At 53.1% G+C, this 18,466-nt stretch overlaps 6 protein-coding genes across 6 annotated transcripts; 4 read left to right on the forward strand and 2 right to left on the reverse strand.

The window, feature by feature from the left end:
- Positions 1–1,078: 1,078 nt before the first annotated feature.
- PG994_002360 (uncharacterized protein) lies at positions 1,079–3,175 on the forward strand (the record flags this gene model as incomplete). Its single annotated transcript, XM_066853769.1, has 1 exon — positions 1,079–3,175. The coding sequence occupies one exon, from the start codon at positions 1,079–1,081 to the stop codon at positions 3,173–3,175; it is 2,097 nt and encodes a 698-aa protein (XP_066721910.1).
- A 1,115-nt stretch (positions 3,176–4,290) lies between these two features.
- PG994_002361 (uncharacterized protein) lies at positions 4,291–4,924 on the reverse strand (the record flags this gene model as incomplete). The annotated part of the gene is made up of 3 exons (XM_066853770.1): positions 4,291–4,477; positions 4,695–4,742; positions 4,794–4,924. 3 exons carry the CDS (start codon positions 4,922–4,924, stop codon positions 4,291–4,293), a joined length of 366 nt encoding a protein of 121 aa, XP_066721911.1.
- A 1,050-nt stretch (positions 4,925–5,974) lies between these two features.
- On the forward strand, positions 5,975–6,983 carry PG994_002362 (Ras family protein; the record flags this gene model as incomplete). Its single annotated transcript, XM_066853771.1, has 3 exons — positions 5,975–6,262; positions 6,332–6,535; positions 6,597–6,983. 3 exons carry the CDS (start codon positions 5,975–5,977, stop codon positions 6,981–6,983), a joined length of 879 nt encoding a protein of 292 aa, XP_066721912.1.
- Positions 6,984–8,494: 1,511 nt separating this feature from the next.
- PG994_002363 (uncharacterized protein) lies at positions 8,495–8,984 on the reverse strand (the record flags this gene model as incomplete). Its single annotated transcript, XM_066853772.1, has 2 exons — positions 8,495–8,743; positions 8,886–8,984. The coding sequence occupies 2 exons, from the start codon at positions 8,982–8,984 to the stop codon at positions 8,495–8,497; spliced, it is 348 nt and encodes a 115-aa protein (XP_066721913.1).
- Positions 8,985–9,979: 995 nt separating this feature from the next.
- PG994_002364 (uncharacterized protein) lies at positions 9,980–11,833 on the forward strand (the record flags this gene model as incomplete). Its single annotated transcript, XM_066853773.1, has 4 exons — positions 9,980–10,168; positions 10,245–10,668; positions 10,742–10,803; positions 10,868–11,833. The coding sequence occupies 4 exons, from the start codon at positions 9,980–9,982 to the stop codon at positions 11,831–11,833; spliced, it is 1,641 nt and encodes a 546-aa protein (XP_066721914.1).
- Positions 11,834–12,889: 1,056 nt separating this feature from the next.
- On the forward strand, positions 12,890–18,315 carry PG994_002365 (uncharacterized protein; the record flags this gene model as incomplete). Its single annotated transcript, XM_066853774.1, has 9 exons — positions 12,890–13,059; positions 13,118–13,222; positions 13,323–14,418; positions 14,723–15,660; positions 15,710–16,054; positions 16,108–16,725; positions 16,784–17,687; positions 17,751–18,065; positions 18,136–18,315. The coding sequence occupies 9 exons, from the start codon at positions 12,890–12,892 to the stop codon at positions 18,313–18,315; spliced, it is 4,671 nt and encodes a 1,556-aa protein (XP_066721915.1).
- Positions 18,316–18,466: the final 151 nt, after the last annotated feature.

Consider the following 18,466-nt stretch of genomic DNA (forward strand, 5'->3'; position numbering starts at 1 on the left):
GCTCAGCAAACGACAAGTAGAACATGCGAAGCAAAATCTTGCCGCTGAAGCCTTTCGTAGTTGAGATTGTTGGGATGGACTCGGTTCGCTGGTAATTCTCTGGAGAAAAAATGGGGGTTTCAACACGACTACGGCTTCCAGCCCGACACACAGATGGGAGCAACACACAAATATGCCACTCTATCTGCTTCGGCCAACCCACAATGTTCCATTGAACGAATTCCCCGAAAGAGAAGCCAATTGTTAGAGTTTTCCCTCCGATTTCTAATACACAGTCAAAATGCATCTCCGAAAGCCCATTTCTCGTATCTTGACTCACATATCTCGCCCAAAGAATCCATAGCAATGGGCATCAGTACTGATCCTGAGGGTGAGTGCCCTGCCACACACTCTATCCTCACATTATGGAAACAGAGCCACCGGAAGAAGGCTGGTTCTCCCCTCTTCCCTCTCCTCTGATACAGGCCGTACCCAAACTCTATACTGCAAATATATATCTCCGGGCCTCGAACCAGGAAAACATCGCCAGTCTCTGGCTCATACCCTGCCTCGAGTGAAAAGCTAGAAATGAAGAAAAAGCAGCATGGAATGATTGCTGCCTCACTTGAACTCTATCTAGATGGCCATCTCAGAAGGGGTTTTTCGTTTATTTGCTATATGTAAATTGAGCTCTGCTCTCCTCCTTTCCTGCTTCCGTTCTTATTATTCATACCTGTACTGTCTATTGCCGAGACTCAACACAGATACACCAATCTATATTGAGCTCCTCTCTCTTCACCCCGTCTTCCACACAGATCATTCAAGCATCACTTACTTGATCATCTACTTCTTCACAGAACCTTTTGGAAGACACTATATCCGCCACAGGATAGAAGTAGTCAAGCCAACTTCAGTCCGAGGTCACTCTCTATAACACGGACTATACTCTCTCACAACCATCAACACCAAGCCCAAAGCCACTTATACGGCCAGAGACTTCATTCCAACTACTCCATACCACACATCTGCCCTATCTTCAAAGGACAGCAACACCAACCCAACCATCTTTCAACGTTCGCATAGCCAATCAATCAACACCATGGCTGCCAACAATAACATCCCCAAAGTCGAGTGGACAGCCTCGTTCGATGAAACCACTAATGAAATTGTCTACACACCTGTCGATGCCGAGCAGCCGGACCTCCAGACAGAGCAACACAAAGCCTCTCTAAAGCAGGAGGCATCATCGGCCCCCCCGCCCCCATGTCCGTCTCCAATGATTCCCGAAGAACTCGAGACCTGCCCCATCTGCCGAGAGGAGACAGACGTGCCAGACGATGAATTCGTCTCCTTGCCGTGTGACGGTGCCCACAGCGCCCACCCAGAGTGCTTCCAAAACTGGATCGAGTCTGAGAACGGGGGCCACGACAAGTGCCCCATGTGCCGCCAGAAGCTGTACCACAGCTGCGGGCACTTGCTGTCCGTCGACCTCTTGGTGGCGGGGGCCACCATCCCCAAGGAAACCCTCCAGAACCCTTGCATGGTCGACTGCGCGGGTCCTGAATCGGAACAGGACGACGAGAGCGACGAAGAGGATGGCGAAGAGGTTACGTACGAGCAATCCCAGGACTTTTTCGCCCACCACTTCCGCAATGGGGCGGTCGCGGCTGCGAACCTCGTCTTTCGACATCCGGACGGCTGGCTCGCCGACGAGGTCGAGGACGGGGCCCTCATCGCCCTGGCCGAGGGCCTGCTCCAAAGATTGGAACACCACATGCGTACTATCCTCGCGTGGCAGCAGAGCGATTGCGATATGATGCATGTCCGCCTCGATCACATCGAGCGGGATAGGCTGAGAATTTGGGACACCCGGGCCCGATGGAGCCGCGAGAGCGAAGCCTATCCGGAGGAGAGTTTGGGTAACCTGTCTGACGAGGTGCAATGGGCCTTGCAGGCAGTGTGGGAGGCACAGACGACCATCCTAGACTTCAACGGCGGGCGGCTCACCGAGCTGCACCAGGAACGAACCGACCTGGTGACCAGCCATCAGGATGCCGCCAACCGGCTAGCCCGGAGCTTTTATATGATGAACAACTGCATGCAGCGTCTCCGCAGATGGATCGCCATCGTCGAGGGTGATCTCGGTCGCTACCAGGAACGACCTTGGTGGGTGGCTAACGCCGCGAACGCGCGCCGCCTCGGCCGGACCTTCGAAGCATGGGAGATTTTCATGCTGCGCCAGCAGGCTCATCGCGACAGCCCCCGGCGCGGTCTCACACTTCATCAGAGGTTCCAGAATCTCTACTCTTGGCATCACCTGGAGGCAGTGCGGGCCGCCGCGGAAGAGGACGACAATGATTCCGTGGCCGCGATTTTCGGGGACGACGACGCATATCAGCAGGATCCCGAGTTCGTCAATTACAACGACGAAGATGTTGTGGCAGATGCCGACGGCAACCACCATGTCGTCGGCGACGATGAAGAACTTCCTCCTCTTCCTCCACAGATCGACCACAACTGGAATGGCCCCGGTTTCTGGGAGGCCCAGCCAGTCGATGACGACGGCGAGCCAATAGAAGACTGGGCAGACGCCATTGGTGTCGTACCACAGCACCGAGCCCATGACCACGATGCCACAGAGGACTCGGGCTACGGATCAGCCGATGAGGATGAGGATGAACATGAGTATGAGCCCATCCAAGAGCCTCAGCCCGAACAAGATATGCACATCATCGAGGAGGGGATGGGCCGCATGGGCATCGACCTTGATCGTGCAGACCTAGACCTCTCTGCTATCCTAGGATCACCCCCACCCCCACCACCAGTAGCGGCCGCATCACTCTGTCCTCCCAATCGGCTGCCGTCCTGGGTACTCGTGGCCATCGCGAGGGCAGCCGAACTGGTGTTCCGAGGATACGGCGAGGAGGCACCACAACCATCGCCACCAGACGTGCCACTGGAAGCCGCACCAGCAGCTCTTCCCGACGTCGTCGAGGGCGGGTCGTCACAGGCCGACGAGGAAGAAGTCGTGGACAAGAACGAGACCGAGGACGAGGAAGTTTTCAAACCCGAGCCGCAGCCGTCGCAGCCGGAACAAGCTAAAAAGAAGAGGATCAACGAGCAGCTGAGTGGCGAGATGAGTACAGGCGGGAACAGGAGCGTCTCGAACGCCGGCGATGGGGGACCCAAGCTCTGAGAGCCTTGGATGTATGACGGATGAAATGGCGATGGTCCGAAGGAAACAGAATTGGATATACTTAGAATTTTGGTTATTCTCTGGGAGTTCAATTGGAATGGGTAACTTCAATGTTGGAGCTGAGGGAGTGGCAAGCACCTTCCTGTACTTCATTGTGGGATGTAAGGTTACCGGCTCTGTTGCGCCTTCCACATTACACACTACATACATTACTGCCTACTTTACAATACTCAGACACATCACACCAAATACTCTCTGGACAGCTTGGATATAGTCATTGACTGGTAGTTGACAATGTAATCGTAGAATACCAATTGAGAAATGAAAAACGAGCTTCATTAAAGGGGGAGTGCGGGTCTTGCTCATTGCCCCGGCAGAGTCGGCTCAGAAGTGTACGGAGTACAGCGACGGAAAGAGTACAACATTTAACTTGGGCTATGCGGGTCGCACAACACACGGGACAACTCTACCTATGCAATTAGACTGGGAACACCAAATCAAATGACATTTATGAACATAGAAGTACTGTAATGGAGTGTCTTGGTGTATAAAATGAATTGGAACCAGGTCCGCCAGACTAGTGTTTTCTATCTCCAAAGAAGCGGTGGCACGAGGCAACGTCATTGTGGCCCGGATGTATCCCCTCCATTAAAAGCTTGGACTCCACGGTGAAGCTGGAGCTGCGCAGAGTGACTGGGGATAATTTTGATTTTCCATCTATTATAGACGATCAACCCACGGAAGAAGTAAGGGTAGATCGTATATGCTTAAGATGGGTGGGTAATGAATGGAGAGAAGAAATGAACGAAATGAGGAACAGCATACCGAATGTATCCGATGAACCCTGGGATACTTACCAACTCGGGCATCAACACACAGCAAGTCCAAGACGTCGAAAACGAGTGTTAAGTACCAGAAAGAACATGTCTTATATTGGTACCTGCATAGCAGCTTGTAAACACAGTAGCTTCGTCGAGAGATCTCGGAACACCACAACGCCAAATACAGGAATGCCTCATCAATCGCCCAGCCCAACGCCATCCGGTTCATGCCTCGTTCAGTCGTATCATGTTTGCTCTTGGGCGAGGAGAAGTGTGAGCAAAATCGCCACCAAGCTAGTCCCCACGGGGTCGGGATAGGTTCTTACTGTCGAGGCCCAAAAAGTCTGCAGCGACGAGGAGCTCGAGGCAGAGCTCGGCAGGGATGTCCATGTCTGGGACATCTTCCTTCTCGCAGTTCTTGTACCAGTAGTGGAAGTACTCGACGACCTTTTCCATTACTTGACCACTTGAACAAGGCTGGCTGTCAGTGCAAAGTTCTTCGTGGACTCGTGGTGCAGGTAGGCAATGAATGGGAACGCAACAACATTTCTCAGATCAAGTGTAGTTGATGTCATGCGGTCCACGGTGAGTGGTCCCTCAGTAAGAACACAGCGAAATAATGTGGTTCATCAAGGAAGTGCGGAAAAGAGAGAGCCAGGACATCGAGGTCCCAAAGAATGAAATGGTGTGTGCCTTACCTGATCTCCTCAAAGTTGCATCGGCCGCTTAGACGTGCTTCTCGGAAGCTATCTAATTGCAGACTTACTTAGCCGAGATGCGACCTGAGAGAAAGGCACGGGAAAAGGTCCTCACTCTTCGAATCGATCATGCTCTTGATCATGGGACTGATGAGGACCGCCTCGCGCAAGACGACAAACTCGAAGCCATCGTTGGAGATCAGAGTGACGTACTTGCTGATCTCGGCCATCCTGGCTTGCTGAAGCAGAGTAGGTTATTGTGGTTGGCGAGAAGGAGGAAGAAGTGGAAGGCAAGGGCCTTTTGTTGGACGCGTCGGTTTTTGACTTGAATTTGTAGGGCAGAGATTTCTTTCGCGATTTGCTGACCGACCTTGGTTTGTGCTTGTGGTGCTTAGCCTGAATTGGGACTGCAAGCGCGCGCACGGCCCTTGCTGGTTCCTAGTGTCAATGGTGTCTAGAATGGATCGGTGACGGGATCGGGGAATTGAAGCTGAGCTGGCAGCAGGTTAGTAGGGAACTAGGCCGGGTCCGTAGCCTGGTTAGCAGCCTGGTCGAACTGGTGGACACTGGGGGGGGGGGGGGACAGGGAGATACAAGATAACACGGACCGGACAGCAATCTGTAACACACGCAGTGGAGAACAGCTGCTCACCAAGTGCCATAGGAACTGTGAGGGAACACTGGGAAACAGGCTATGATTGCCGGGGCCTAAGAAGTTAGCAGTAGCAGGGGAGGGAGATAGCGGGGACAGCTCTCTGCTCTGGCCCAGCCACCCTAAACTGCTGCGCTGCTACAGCCTCTCCAGTAGCCCGTTGCCCCGCCGACCCAGTCAAAGTTGGGCGTCGGCTCAGCCGCCAACCACATCCCATTAAACCACTAAATCCATGCCTTGGAACGGCCAATGAAGCTGTTCGCTCCAAACAACAAGACGGAGTGCAATTCATCATCCCATCCCACATCCCACCATCCCATCAATCTAAACCTTGTGTGCCTGTTGCCCTTCGATACAGCTAAACAACCTCTCCATTCGCCTCACTTCACGCCTCGCACTTTGCCCTCATCTTACTTACCCTCAAGACCTTTTCGACAAAGTCAATAAGAGAGTCTCACCCTTCATCCCAGCCAACTACCAACCACTAGAGAAAGAGAGAGACTTTCCACCTCGGGCGGGCCAGCATTCTCACCCACAAACCACCACCAACCACCAACCAGAATTGAGTCCTAGTCCGGTATCACTTTTTACTTACAAGTTCGACGTTCCTCAAAACGCGATCGCCGTTATGGCGCAGTACTCGAACCGCAATTCCTACTACGGCAACAGCTCGTCCATGGGCGAGAAGTACGACAATGGGCTGCAGCGCAAACCCACCGGCGCCCGCGAGCAGCGTAACACGCGATCCAGCGAAGGCACCGTCAGCACCACCATGAGCTCCTCGACCGGTAGGGAGTCGTCGGCGACCCATGTCACGGAAGCGCCCGCCTACTCCAAGAAGATTGTCGTCGTCGGCGACGGCGGTTGCGGCAAGACATGTTTATTGATCAGCTACAGCCAAGGCTACTTCCCCGAGGTGAGTTCAATTCTTTATTCCCGCCACCACCACCACCACCACCACCACCTTGCTAAACACGGAAACTAGAAATACGTGCCCACCGTCTTCGAGAACTACATCACATACCCCACACACCAGCGCACCGGTAAAACCGTCGAGCTGGCCCTCTGGGATACCGCCGGCCAAGAGGAGTACGACAGGTTGCGACCGCTGTCGTACCCCGAAACCGATCTTATCTTCGTCTGCTTCGCCATCGACTGCCCCAACTCTTTAGACAATGTATTAGACAAGGTATGTTTGCACCAAGCCTCCCTCCGAATCCAGGAAACATGATTGCTGACCAGCTCCACAGTGGTACCCCGAAGTCCTGCATTTCTGCCCCTACACACCCCTCGTACTGGTTGGCCTCAAGTCAGACCTACGGCACAAGAAGACGTGCGTGGAGATGCTCAAGACGCAAGGCCTGACGCCCGTGACGATGGACCAGGGTATGGCCGTCGCCAAGAAGATGAACGCCCAGTATATGGAGTGTAGCAGTAAGGAGATGACGGGCGTGGACGAGATCTTCGAGAAGGCCATCGACACGGTTGTCTTTAATGACCGTCGCAACCTGGAGGCGGCCATGCAACAAGCGTCCAGCGGCTCGTCACGTGGCACGAGTAGCGCGGGGCGAGAGAGCGGTGGCATACCCGGCGTCCGTGCTTTTAAGAAGAAGAGAAAGATGTGTAGGCCACTGTAAAGCGCGCGCCGTCGATTGGCTTTGCAGCGCATACACCGCGATGCCGTGACACGAAGGGGTGCGTCCTGGGGGGGAAAGGCGCGGGCAACGCCCTACCACCGGACGACCGGAGGAGGGGTGGTAATGCCAACGACAAACAACTACACACGCACTATTCTTGCACGATATTTATTATTTGCCACGACTTTTACTTTCACGACACACACTACCTAGGAGATCCCAGGGGACACATCCAAGCCGTTGTAAGAGGAAGACGAGGTGCTGTTAGGACGAAAAGAGCTTCCTGTATATGCTGCTCCCCCCACGCATCATAGATCTTCATCGCACCGGCGTTCCTCGAGTTTTTTTTTTCGATCTTTTTGTTTTTTCTCTGTTTGCGAAGGGGATGGACGAGGAGGTACATGCATGGGACCCAGGAGAAACGAAAGGAGAATGATGAACGCGGAGCCGCTTGGCCACTTGGCTACACTGTGGCGTCTTGTATAAACCCCCGCCGCCAAAGGAGGTTTGCTGCTACGTACGTACGAACGACCCTGCTCTCTTAAATTCTCTCTCCAGTGAAGAAGAGAACAGAGAGGGGGAGATGAGAGAATGGATTGGAACTTGAGAACACGAGTGTATTGATCATGGATGAAAGGTTTATTAGGGAGAAGAGGTGACCAGAGAAGGATATTTCCTTTTGTTGTAGTAGCTCTCATCATCAAGGATAGGGTAACTTGTTTCGCGTTTTTTTTCGGTTGCGGTTTTGGTGTTTTTGTTTCCTCTTTCTTGTTGATCCAAGACGCATAAACAAAACACATCAGCATAGTGGTCCGGCTATATGGAATAAAAAAAACTATATAAATATTTCGCATTGCTCCCACACAGTCTCATTCGTATGATATCGTGACATGACTAAATGCTTGAGTAACTAGAGTAGCCAGCCAGACGGATGTGAATGCTAACCAGGAACAGATAGGATTGGTGGATTCGTCTATTTTGGTCTTCGTCTCCCCTTTCGCGAGGAACCTATAGTTCGGCTTGGGCTCCGGGTATCATCAAATGCTGCTTGCTCCTGCGAGCTCCACCTTGTCCCCATCCTTCCTTTCTGCCGATGACGCACTGTTGGACATGGGCATGTGTGCACCTCAAATCTACCTCCGTGATCTGCTGTTGCTCACGACGGCAAGACGCAGCAACCGCTCCTTCTTCTCGGAAACGATAGGGGAGAAGTAAAGCTGCTAACAATGCGTGTCGGCATTAGGAGCAGCAGCAGGAGAAGAAGCATATGGTACGATTGACGATGCACACAAATGCCACGCGCGGCGTGTTCGACAGTTGCATGTATCCATCTGCTGGCGTCCCAACATCTATTCGCAAGAGGGTTATGTACAGACAAAGTCAAGCCATTATTTCTCTTGATTGCATGGACTGCTTTCGGTTTACTCCTCTGGTACCTGCTCGTCGTTATTTGTCCCTTTCCCCTCCTGAGGTGTGTTGTCGTTTCAATCGTTTCATTTCGTTTCGTTTCTTCAATCCCGATCCTCCTCCTTGACGTGGTCGCCCTCTCCTCCGCTGTCACCTTCTTCCTCCTTGTTGTTTTTGTGTTCGTCCTCCTCCCCCGTGGCTGCCGCCGTCGCCGGCTGTTCCGGCTCCTTGGCCATGACGCCCTCGAACTGCGACCACAGCGCCTCGACCGAGGAGAACTCGTGGCCCACGGCGATGACGGCCTCGAGGGAGCGGTTGAGCTTGTTGATGTTGGCTAAGACGTGCTCGAAGTTCTGTTTGGTTGAGTTTGGGGGGCATTGGTCAGTTTGAGGTCTTCTCGCGCACACTCATATACACATACTCTCTCTTTTGGAGAGTTGAGTTGGAGAAACAATTGGTTTGCTTGGGGGCAGGAGAAGAAGAAAGAAAACATACCATGGCGATCTCGCCGATCAGGAGCTCGCGCTGCTGCTCGAAGAAGGTCTTTTCGCGCGCCATGCCTATCGAGGATGTCGGGCGCTGGTTCGTGGACATGATGATGGCGGCGGTGTGTTTGGTGTGTCCTGTTTGCGCGTGGTGGTGTAGTCTCGGAACCCGACGCGCGCGCGCTTTCGCTTTAGTGGTTTGCTTGTCCTTGCTTTCTTGGTGGGGTTGAACTTTCCCGCTCGCCTTGCAGTGGTCGGGTGCTACTCAACCACTACTAGAGCAGGTTACTGTAGTGCTCTCGGCTGGTAGCGAGAGCGGGCAGTGCCTCTGGTCTGGAGTTGAATAGAGTGCGGGGTCGCCTTCATTTCATTTCCTCGTCCCGTCCTTCCCAGTGGGTGCAGGTGGGATGGAAAGAATTGATCAATCTTGCCGGACCGAGCTGCCCAGATAGATAGATCAGATCCACACGAGATGCTAGGATGGTAAGTACTGTTTATTTTGACGACATGAGTGCCCCTCCATCGCGGAGTTATTTTGAGAAGCTTTTCCAGGTTGTTATGTCTTCAATTCTGTTTATCGGGTGCCAAGCGTCGGGTGCTTATTTGCAATCAATCCCATTAACGTCGCGATTTTGGTGGGGTGTGGTCGATATACGCAGTATAGTCATGTCATCGAGTCATCGATTCACAAGCGAGGCAACCTAGATCTTTTAGGATCTTGGGTCACTTCCCTCTGGAATGCTTACTGCATGCGTATAAGCTGTAGGGCGGTGGGCGTCGTGAGTCGTGGCAACGGGTTCTATGCGATCCGATCTGCTAGCGGCGCTCTAGTAGAGACCCTGCCATCTGATGTAACCAGGCTGCATATGAGGGTTGCATACGTTCTATCGAACATGCATCTCCTTCTATTCGACCACTTGGGGTATGCCCGGTGTAATCCTTGTTGACGGGCTTTGTCTCACGATCATTGATTTAGCGGTGTCTCTTTCCTGACACCATGTAGTTTTTTTCTTGAGTATAGATATTCTCACGTCTCCTTTTCCCTGGTTTCACAACATTGCGCACCATTATCAGTCTGTCGCGAGGAACGATTGACAGGGAAAGATGCTGCATCTATCTCAACAACTACTGTCGCTGCTGGCATGCATATTGAGCGTCGTTACGGCCGCGCCTCATGAGCATGCCGACTTTGACGCTGCCGCCGCTCTCCGGAGTCATGGCTTCCAGGTCGACCAGTACACCGATCTAGCTCCCCTGGCGAATACCTCATCAAACCGAGCTTGTGAGATCGCTGTAAGTTGCAGATTCTCGTTACTTCTTCTTCGTCTTTCTTTATTGACTAACACCCTGGCCATTGTTTCCAATGTAGTGCAATGCACTGGAACACCATTACGGCGCAGACTCCGTCGACCGCCCCGACGAAGCCGCTTACACCAGCTTCGTGGGCGCCTACTGGTCCGCCCTCCAGTCGGACGTGCACCCCTACTGCATCTTCAAGCCGTCCGCCCCCGAAGCCGTGTCGGTGCTGGTCCTGCTCTCTCGTCTGACCCAGTGCCCCTTCGCTGTGAAGAGTGGCGGGCACGCGGCCTTCGCCGGCGCCTCCAGCATCGAGGGCGGGATCACCGTGTCGTTTCAGAACCTGAGCGGCGTCGCCCTCTCTGCCGACAAGAAGGTCGCCGCCGTGCAGCCTGGCAACACGTGGGGCAGCGTCTACTCGGCCCTTCAGAAGGACGATGTCGCGGTTATCGGAGGGCGGGTTGAGAATATCGGTGTCGGCGGGCTAACAACCGGAGGTAAGTAAGCTCAATTGAAATTGGTCCCTGCTGTAATGACAATGGGCATTCTGACTCTTCAATCTTCTTATAGGTGGTATCTCGTTCTTCTCGAGCTTGTATGGATTGGCCTGTGATAATGTAGTTGCTTACGATGTAAGATGATGCCCCTTGTTGAGTACCCATACTTGAGTTACCACGAATGCTTACCATTGCACAGGTCGTTGGCGCCCAAGGCAAAATTATGCCTGCGAGCACAACCGAGAATCCCGACCTGTATTGGGCACTCCGTGGCGGCGGGAACAACTTCGGCATCGTGGTAAGCTTCCATCTGGAAACCATCCCATTGCCCGGCGGTCAGATGTGGGGCGGCTCCTTGCTGTACGAAGAGTCCTCCTTCGACGCAATGTGCAAAGCCTTCTCCGCCACCGTCGACAGCATCGCCAGCAACGACCACAAGGCGGGCCTGTGGCTAGCCATGGCCGTCCAGAATGGCACCAAGGTCGCCTCGGTCGAGCACTACTACGCCGAGCCCGACGGCCAGCAGTCGCCCGCCTGGGCCCCCTTCGCGGACGTCCCGGCCGTCTCGGACACGCGGCAGAACCGGGTCCTGTTCAACTACACGGCCGAAGTCCAGGCCTCGAACCCGGACGGCCTGCGCGAGATGTACTACGGCCTCAGTTTCCTCGGCTCGGCCGACGTGCTCATCGCGGCCAAGGACATCTACTTCGAGGAGATCGCCGCTTTGGAGAATGTGCGCGGCCTCCTGCCCGTCTTGGCCTGCCAGGCCTTCACGCTGCCGATCCTGACGCAGATGCGCAAGAACGGCGGCAACGCGCTGGGGCTCGAGGACGCCCTCGCTCAAGGCCGGCCCGTCTACGTAATGCAGGTGGCCGCGTGGTGGGAGCGGCGCGCGGACGATGCGGCCGTGTACGGGGTCGCGTCGCGGATTTTGGAGCGGATCAAGGCGGCGTCGGTCGCGCGCGGCGCTGCTAGCGATTATGTTTATATGAACTACGCCAGCATGTTCCAGGACGTGATCGGCAGCTATGGGGAGGAGAACGGGGCGCGGCTGAAGGGGGTGGCGGCGCAGTACGACCCGGCGGGCGTGTTTCAGAGGCTGCAGCCGGGGTACTTCAAGCTGGATCGGGCGCCGGTGGCGGATTCGGGGTACTTCTCTCATTAGGACTACTTGCTTCCAGGTAGTCAATACATCCTGATAACGTTGCGCATCAATCCGAATCCGCAGCGGCTTGAAATTGAGCGTTCCGATCGAATTTCGCTTATTGCAGGGTAGGCGCTATGCACCTAGAAACGGAGTGGCTCGCTTTGCCTCGGAAGCTGAATAGGTAGAAGAGCTTTTCCGCAATCCATCACAATATGACAGATAGTGGCTACAGTGACAGCGAGGCGGCTGCATATCGGTTTGCCGTGTTCATGCATATTCTCGACTATCATTCATGCCCGACCGTTATCGCGCCTATTATGTGACTTATCTCCTCCTCACCAATCGCGCCTCCAATACCTTTTTGAAACTGCAACTCTTACCAGGAATACCAATGCCAGCCATGCAGCCTAGTCCATGAACAATACGGATTATGATGCTTCACCCACCAAATAGCTACAGCTCAAGAGTTTGGCTGTATGCATTGGCAAGGCCGGTTTAGAAACCGGCCCCTAGCTGCTACAAGGTGGTTGATTCCTCGAACCAACAAAGGGGCTTAGACTTGCAGCGGCTACGGTAATCTACCATACCCCACGTACGTTGTAGGCATTCGATTGGGCAAGCCGGGAGGAGGATGCCTTGTCATGCGAAACAGGCTGGGGCCGGGGTGCAGAGTCCAGGGTCATCACAGGTGGGCCGACCCGAAGGATCACTTTTACGCGCCCGGTTACTCTTCGCGACGAGCATCGAGTCGATTGTCATGCTCAGCCCAAACCAACTGTCAATCAATTCCCGTTACGCTCATGCAACCTCATCGGATGGTGATGAGGGGGGCAACCAGTAGGCTGGCCCGGGACAGGGGGCCTGGCTCGTTTCCCAGCAGTCATTCTCCAAACTTAACCTAAATACTTGATGAAAAGATAAACCATGGAAGGATCAGATTCTCAATCAATATTCCTCTTGACACGATTCCCAAGTCTTTCGCATCTGAGCCGTTCATATCAGTCCATGGCCTGAAGAGCAATCATCGAAATTGAGTCGTGGGCAGTTTTGCTGTCCAAACTGGCAACCGAAATAATGACCGTCCCCAAAGACCGACAGAGCGCGAAGGCCCTTGTGGAAAAGATCAGCAAGGAGCATGGCCATATGAGCGACGAGAAGCTCAAAGACGTCGACCCACAACTGCGTCGCGAGATACAGGAAGCTTTCCTCAAGAAGGATCTCATGATCGGGTCAAGTGTCATTACGTTAGTTGCCCAGTACTCATTGATTTGAATCAATCAGAATCCTAATGCTAGGTTGCAGTCTGTCCAAGAACCTGTACACCAGCAAAGCCCGCTTCGTATTTGAGCTGCTGCAAAATGCCGACGACAACAGCTACGAGAACGCCAAGGGGCTGGGGACTGAACCGTTCGTTTCATTTCGGGTCTATCCCCGTCGCATAGTGGTCGAGTGCAATGAAGACGGGTTTACTCCTAGCAACCTGTCTGCGATCTGCTCTGTCGGACAGAGCTCCAAGATGGGAGAAGGGAGCCCAAGGGTACATAGGAGAGAAAGGCATCGGCTTTAAGTCTGTTTTCATGGCAGCATGGAAAGTCCACATTCAGTCCGGTGCTTTCTCTTTCTTCTTCAAGCATAAGCCTGGCGATTCCGGCATGGGCATGATATCGCCTATATGGGGAGATGCAGATGAAGAGGTGCTCCAATCGACACTAACGAGAATCACGCTTTATCTCCATGAAACCGGAGACGAGGCTGCCATGGAAAAGACACGCCAAACGATCGAAGCTCAGTTCGAGGAGCTACAGGAAACATTCCTGCTGTTCTTGAAGAACTTGCGAAAGATCAACGTCGCCTTCCATGATGCGACGGGAGTGCGAATGGCATCTGCTTCGTACTCCGTTGAGAAGCCCAGGCCGAACTATTCGGTATTGAGGCGAAGCAAATCCAAGAAGGGAACCACTGAGAATGAGGCCAAGCACTTCCATGTCACGACCCACGAGGTGACAAACCTCGCAAAGAACGACAATAGGAACTACTCAGCGAGCGAAGAGTCTTCGCGCGCATACGCCAAATCTCAGGTTATTCTTGCATTTCCTCTCTCGGAAACATCGGAACCCATCATCAGGCCCCAGGACTTGTTCGTCTTCCTTCCCGTGCGATCGGCTGGCTTCAGCTTTTTTATCCAGGCCGACTTTGTCACGGATGCTGCGCGACAAGACATCGTCAGGGATTCGCTACGGAACTTGACCCTTCTGGACGGGGTTGCCGATGCGTTCATCCAAGCGGTCCTTCAACTCTGCCAGCACGATACCTTGAGGTACCAATGGATGCGATACCTGCCAGACAAAGCCGATAAGACGTGGGGCGCGCTATGGGTCTCCTTGGTTGACAAAATCGCGACCCGGCTCAGCAAGACACCCGTACTACTGGGCCGAATACGACCTCACCAACAACGCTTGATCAGTGACATGTTCCGCCTGCTCGACCGTGTCCTGGACGAAGAAGGAAACCCGCTATTTGAGGATATAGAAACAGATGCTATTATTTCATCTGGCTATGCTAGAACGGACACCCTCCTGCTCGCTCCCTATGGTCTAAGAGCGGTAGCAATCCAGGATATCTTGCGTTTGCTTACGCAAGATCTGGGCAAGACACTTCTCGAATGAAATCTCCAATTACAACGGAAGGCTGGCATGAACGAGTTGCCAAATTACTCAATCTACCTTTCACGCAGAAGTGGGAAGAACAGATAGAGCTACTTCGGGTTCTGCCTCTTGTTCCAAAGGATAATGGCACTTGGATGTCTGCATCATGGGGCCCTGTCTACTTTGCGCACGCCGAAATGATGGAAATCCCTCCAGATATTGGACTGTGTCTGGTTTCAAAGGACGTGACGAATCCTCATAGGAGAGTCTTGTTCGCAGCTTTGGGGGTTCAAGAAGCCACTATAAGCCTTGTCCGAGAAAAGATCCTGCTGAAGTATCATCGCACACAGCGGTCTTCCCCCTCACCCTCACGTTATCTGCCTCGAAGTGCCATCTTAAATTCCTCTACCTTTCTCATCATTTGAAAGGCAACGAAAAGTCAGGCTACTCAGAGCTAGAGATACTCGACAACGAGGGAACGTTCTCCCGACCAACTTCTAAAGTTCTGTACATCAAGAATGAGGAGCCGTATGGTCCCTGGCAACTTTTTCAGAAAACCAAGACGGGGTTTAAACCCGGCGATTGTGCCCCCGGTTATGATGGTCCCCTTTTTGTCAATGCCGGATATTTCGGAAACAGCCCTGCGACCCCTCTAGGCCAAGACCTGACGTGGCTTCTGTGGTTCTACAAAGAGCTGAAGGTAGAGAAAGTAGTCTACATGGGTATCAATGAACTCAGCCCAGAGGGACAATATTTGCATCGATACAGACCAGAAAGATTCCTGACCTGTCTGCGCTTGTTCTCCCAAAACAAGACAGCTGACTCGCTGCAATACCTCAAGAAAACTTGGGTGTTATGTGGAACTCAAAATCGAATTCTAACTCGATCGGTACAGTTCGACCTCACATATTTCCCTACCGATATACTCAAGCGACGGGTCGATCGATTCCTTCCGCCTGATTCTTTCTTTCCATGGCTTTGGTTGGATATGGACGAATACCCTGAAGCCATTCCATTGCAATGGAAACTTTTCTTGAGCAAAGTGGGCGTTGGCACGCCCTCTTCCGATGTCGCCTTCGCTCTAGACATGCTCAAGTATTTCGTGGAGGCAGTCATGGGTGGGAAGGATGAAGCCGGGATATTTGAACTGTACGAGCACATTTCAATAGAGCTTCGCGGGGCAAAGGCGGAGACAATTCGGTAGGTTCTTGATACCATCACACCTGACTGCAAAAGCTGACACACCCAGAACATCCTTCAACGAGAACAGATGGATCTATATCCCGGGACATGGCAAGGAATGCACTTGGGCTTTTCCAAGCGAGTGTGTGTGGAAGGCCCCACAGCATCTGGTTTCCAAACACGCTCTGGAGTGCCTCTACAAGAAAGACAGAAGCTTCTCCAATTTCAAACATCTATCCGGCTTCTTCACCGATACTCTGGGAATCGGAAATTGCGACCCAAATATCTTGATCGAAGAGTTGCGGGTCCTCCGCGAGTCGGAATGTGATGATATTGATACCGTCAGCGGGACCTATGCTGGGTTACAGGCCATGATACCCCGAATCATTGGCTTAACCAAGGAAGAAGTCCGGTAAAGATACCTATATAAACGGCTAGTTGATCAGCTGCTAACTTGAACTCCAGGAATGCTTTCGAGAGGAATGCACTTATCTACGTCCCCTTTGATGAAGACTCGGCATGGTACACAACTTCGCAGTGTGTCTGGTCTAGCGCAGCCAGGCTCCGGGGAAGAATTTCGCTAAACGACGAATACGGCAAGTTTGAAGACTTGTTCGTGGACTTCCTCGGCGTCAAGCAGGTTGATCTACAAATGGCGGTCGACGAGTTGAAAGAAATCGGAAGAAACAGAACAGCCATCAGCGAAGAGGTCAAGGAGTCGATCCAGACGGTAAATTCCTTGCTTCCCGATTCGCTTTGCCCTCCAAGTTCGACCGACGTGGTGGATGGCCGCATATTTCCAATTAGGACCCCTGCTGGCTCCGTCACTATTGTTTCTGGAGCTACGGAGTTCTTCGTCGCCGACCGAGACTCCCTCAGATCAGTATTCGAGACCAAAGTGAAGTTCTTGGACTTCAGCTTGGAAGAAGTGGTGCGGCTCCAACCCTTTCTGGAATGGGCAGGCCTCGAGACCCGGTATCTGTCGAAGTGCGTAGGCGAGGCGACTTCCTTTCATGGAGGTGCCGCAAATCCGACGTCGAATCCCGAAAGCCAAATCAGCAACCGGGCTCATGCCCTTCTCAGGTTAGTTTCGACCACACAGTATGGTGGACCAAGGGTGCTAAACATTTCCCATTCATAGAATCGCGAATCACTTCAGCAGTCCTCGCGTGCAAGGCCTGAACGGCCAGCGCCTCTTCTACGAAAGGATGAAGAGCGCCGAGATCTTTGAAACGAATGGCATCTCATCAGATCTCATTCTTACTCAAGACGGCCTTTCGCACGAGGTGCCGGGCAGGATCCAGACCCTACACATTGATGTGAGAAGCGAAAGGCTCAAAGTCTACGTGCCACAAAGCAAAGACGACCAGGAGTACATCTTCACCAATGTACTCTCCCAAAAACTGTTCGAGTGGATGATGGAGCATCCAGTGACGCACATATCATCAGGTAGTAACAGGGATGTCATCAAAGACGGGGTGACGGCCACCCGAGATGTCATGCTTGCCCCGCGCTCGCGGCTGGACAGGGCTCTGGACGACAACGGCATATCCATGATCGATATTGACAACACCGATGAAGACGCGTTGACCGAGCCAGCGTCTCCGATAACACCAGTTAGAGAAACGGTAGAGGGATCCGAAACCGCTGATAGCGATCCTAGCCGCCTTCACACGCCAAGCACATCCAACGCCGGTTTGCCTCCGGGCGCAGCGGGCGAGGAATCCCCAGATCGAAGCTCATTGTTCTCACCATCGGAACGTCATCTCCGGGAATTATTTAACAGGCGGTCGTCCATCTCGCCATCTGCGACCCCGAGTGGTGCCACCCCGGCACCGGATCGGGTGGCGACTCAAGCTTATGTGGCCCTATTAGGCAATGTGATTGAACAGGCGAGACGGAACACACTACCCAACAGAGGGACTTTTGACATGAGCCTCTTGCTATCTAGGGTTCCTGGAGGTGCTGGTTCATCTAACTGGGGTTTGGGCTCCTTACCGCAGATGGAACGAGACATCAAGGTTGGGGCGGCCGGCGAGCTTTATGTAAGTCCAAGTCGAACAGTTCTCTATGTTCCTCACTTGAGTTTGCTAACGGATATGTTTCAGGTATTCGAACTCCTGGCCAATCTAACCCAGCCGCGCAGCCTGCCCGGCTTCTCCAGAGCCAACTGGCAGAGTAACATCCGCAGCCACGTGACCGTGCACCCGGAGTACCGCACGATGGCTCCTTGGCTGGGAAGAGAGACCTCGGACCTGGTTTACAGCGACACCGAGGGAGCGCTGACGGAGTGCCTCATCGAGCGCGGCTTCCTGGCGCAGGAAGCGTGGGTAGGAAAACGGCCGCGGTACTTCTTGGAGGTGAAGACGACCACCTCGACTTGCGACACCCCGTTCTACATGAGCAAGGCACAGTACCGGAGAGTAAGTTTCCCCTTGGACGAGGGATGCCTGGAAACGGAGCGAGACAAAATGCTGACCGCTTATCTTCTAGATGCAAGAGAATACCACCACTGCGAGTAACAGAGATACGATTTACGTCATATTCCGGGTTTACAATCTTGGTTCCGCCAACTTGGGCCTCAGGATTTATCTCGACCCGGAGGAATTGAGGACATCGGAGAGACTGCAGTTTACTGCCGAGTCTTGGTCGGTTGTTCCCACAGTTGGCTGATGAAAAACACATTCAGTATGGTTTGGATATGCGTGGGATACTCGGGAAAACAACTTTGTAGGATAGAACCAAAACTCATTGACACTAAAGCCCTGGCTGCAGTCTTAAGCTCGTGAAGTGACTATCATAGAATCGTTGTTATACCAACTGA

This window comes from Apiospora phragmitis, assembly GCF_038363925.1.
Source record: "Apiospora phragmitis strain CBS 135458 chromosome Unknown utg000002l:1.0-5516284.0:1.0-5523493.0, whole genome shotgun sequence".
NCBI lineage: Eukaryota > Fungi > Ascomycota > Sordariomycetes > Amphisphaeriales > Apiosporaceae > Apiospora > Apiospora phragmitis.